Source organism: Saccostrea cucullata, unplaced genomic scaffold (genome assembly GCF_032062105.1).
Source record: "Saccostrea cucullata isolate Sc308-1 unplaced genomic scaffold, CSIRO_AGI_Scuc_v1 ctg88, whole genome shotgun sequence".
In the NCBI taxonomy this organism is placed as follows: Eukaryota; Metazoa; Mollusca; class Bivalvia; order Ostreida; family Ostreidae; genus Saccostrea; species Saccostrea cuccullata.
The window spans coordinates 715,411-718,270 of NW_026930139.1; the positions used below are offsets into that span (position 1 = coordinate 715,411).

At 41.0% G+C, this 2,860-nt stretch overlaps 1 protein-coding gene across 1 annotated transcript; it reads right to left on the reverse strand.

Annotated features, from left to right (window-relative positions):
- Window positions 1–471: 471 nt before the first annotated feature.
- Window positions 472–2,311, reverse strand: LOC134283007 (forkhead box C1-B-like). Its single transcript, XM_062765428.1, has one exon. The coding sequence runs from the start codon at window positions 2,145–2,147 to the stop codon at window positions 639–641; it is 1,509 nt and encodes a 502-aa protein (XP_062621412.1). The 5' UTR covers window positions 2,148–2,311; the 3' UTR covers window positions 472–638.
- Between the last annotated feature and the right edge of the window lie 549 nt (window positions 2,312–2,860).

Here is a 2,860-nt window from a genome sequence, read left to right on the forward strand (position 1 = left end):
CAGTTGGTCACATTAAATGTGTTACCCATGTATAATATTAACAGAAAGGGATAATGGTTATTTAAGGCCACTTGCTACTGAAAAATTTTCAAATCAAATATTGAAAGTAGATACTAGATCCATATCTAAACAAGTAAAATAAATAAGCTTGGCCACATAAAGTTTAATTCTTAGTTGTTGCCTATAAAATGTGATATAAAACTTCCAAAGATTATAATTTTGAACACAATAGGAAATTTATAATTTCTTAATATGTATGAATAACGAATTTTATTTCCAAATAATTTACAAAAATAGAGAAAAAAAATAGAAAAGTATCCATGCATCCAAATTATTCGTTTGTAGTAGCAAGTGTCCTTATGACAATTTTCAGATTCTGAGAATAATTATTTTACTAAGTCTAACAATGAGTCATTTAAATTGAGTAAATCAATAAGAAATTATAAATAACATACATATTCATGTTTATAATCCATTTGATCGGAGCACTAATGAATTTGAAATGGATGTTTATAGGGGAAAACACTCTACAGTTTGTTGTCACTTTAAGTGTCGGGAGTTAACACTATTCGGTATTTTGGAGTATTTTGCTGATAAAAAAAATAATCGTTTGCATATGTCATTTTCAAAACACATTTCTAAAATTTGCCGTAATCACAACTGTAGGCGCTAGCGGATTTGTAAGGGTTTCTGAAGGCCGCCAGCTGACAACTGGAGGGGGACTGCGACTGCCCCTGGGCACTGAGAAGTCTCTGACTTTCAAACACGTCCCTGACGGTAGAAAATGGCGAGGGGCTAGGGAAGTCCGGGTTATTTAAATGGTTAATTTCTGACGGTGTCGCCATATACCAGCCGTTAGGTGGTCGTCCGTAAGATTGGGTCTGCGACATGGAAAACATGGCGGGGTTGATGCTGTTGGCCTGCGGTAACGAGGGATGGATGTGGGCCGGTGACGGCTGGGGGGACCCGTCTCCACCGCTGCCGTCCTCTGTTGCGGGGGGTGACATGTTTAATGATGGATTCCCGTTTCCAACGGTAGATTGCGTAAGAAGGGCCTGCGCAGCCATGTTGCTGGGGTAGTTGTAGCCGAGCGGTGGCGACATATTTTGGTTACAAGTGGATATGTTCCGATAGATATCGTTGGATCTGGAATACGAAAGAAGAGAAGGGCTGACTAGGGATGTGGGGCGACTAGGGGCATAATTACACCCGGCCCCGGGTATGTCACAGTTAGAACTCACGTGAGAATTGGTCATTATGTTTTCTACTGAAAAGTTTGAAGTTGTCGGTTCCATGGGATCGCTTGGGATCGGTAGAGAACTTGGGCTGGAATGAGATCGGTTGGTTGCAGCAATAACATCCTCTGAATTTTCCAAGGGTTCCAGTTTGGTGGTGACCGGCGGTCGAGATGGTTTAACATCGGGTTCGCACTCCCGACTTTTACAAAAGTTATCCTTTTCGTTGTTTGAATTATCGGAGTATTCGGAACTTGCTTGCTCGTCTTTTGTAACATGGCCACGATCTGGAGATTCGTCGTCGCGGTTTTCCGATTTTTCTAAGTCGTCAGTAACTTTGGAAAGTTTCCCCCTGAGATCTTTCTTCTTAAATCTTCTCCTTCTTCGTAAATAGCTGCCGTTGTCAAACATATTGTAACTGTCCGGGTCTAAACTCCAATAACTACCCTTCCCTGGTTTTTTGTCGTCCCGGGGAATTTTGACGAAACACTCGTTTAGCGACAAGTTGTGTCGTATACTGTTTTGCCATCCTTGTTTATTTTCTCTATAAAACGGAAATCTGTCCATAATAAACTGGTAAATACCATTCAGGGTGACTTTTTTGTCAGGCTGACTCTGAATCGCCATCGCAATAAGCGCTATGTAGCTATACGGGGGTTTGACCATGTCTTTGGGTGACTGGTGGGGGGCTCCGTAATGAGAGTAGGGGGACGGGCGCCCCATGGGTGCGTACTGCTCCGGGGAGTACATGGCGGCTGAAAGTCCCCCCATGGCCATCGTGGTGTATCCCCCGTGTCTGTAGTAGTTTTGGTCGCCGAATAAGGCTGGCATCATGCTCAGTCCGGGACCATTGCTTATCCCAGGAACGTTTGCACTGGGATGATAGCGGTGTTGTAAGCTGCCTGGTTGCATTGTTGTTCCTGAAACTCAAACACAAACTCCAAATATTATTTTTCTCCGTGAATCAAAATGTCACATTCGCACAAGTTTATTTCTCTTGGTCCTCTCGCACTCAATCAAAATGATTGAACAAGTTTTCACAAAATATTAAGTGAGTGTTTATATTTCGGTGTCTGTTTCTCGCATCGAGTGTGTTGAGAATAAGCAATACACTGTTATTATAAGCAAAGATTCTCAATCGCAGCGTGCCCCAAATCAGCACATTACTGATTTACTATCAACCTCGATTTTCCATATAAGGAATCCTGGCCCGCCCCTTACTCAACATCCTACCAATAAGCAATCGAGATTGGACATTCGACCCCGCCTCACGCCACCGCACACAGTTCAATGACTAGCATATCGTGAGGAATATCAGAGTACCTTGAGGGAATACACGAAGGATATCTCATTAATCTTAACAAATATTATTTTTTAACAAAATTGAGTTTGAATAAAGTGGGAAGATTTCACGAGTTTCTTGGCGGGTAAAGTTTTGTTAACAGTATAGATTCAATTTAAGAGATTATGTTGTATATTCCGAAAGTATTATTTAATATACATGTACATTATATATATGAGAATCATTTTGTAACAACCTTCGTGGGTTTTGACGTCATATTCTACGATTAACACTTTTTGTAATAAGAAGACTATCAATATGAATGTCAATTCGTAAAGCTCAA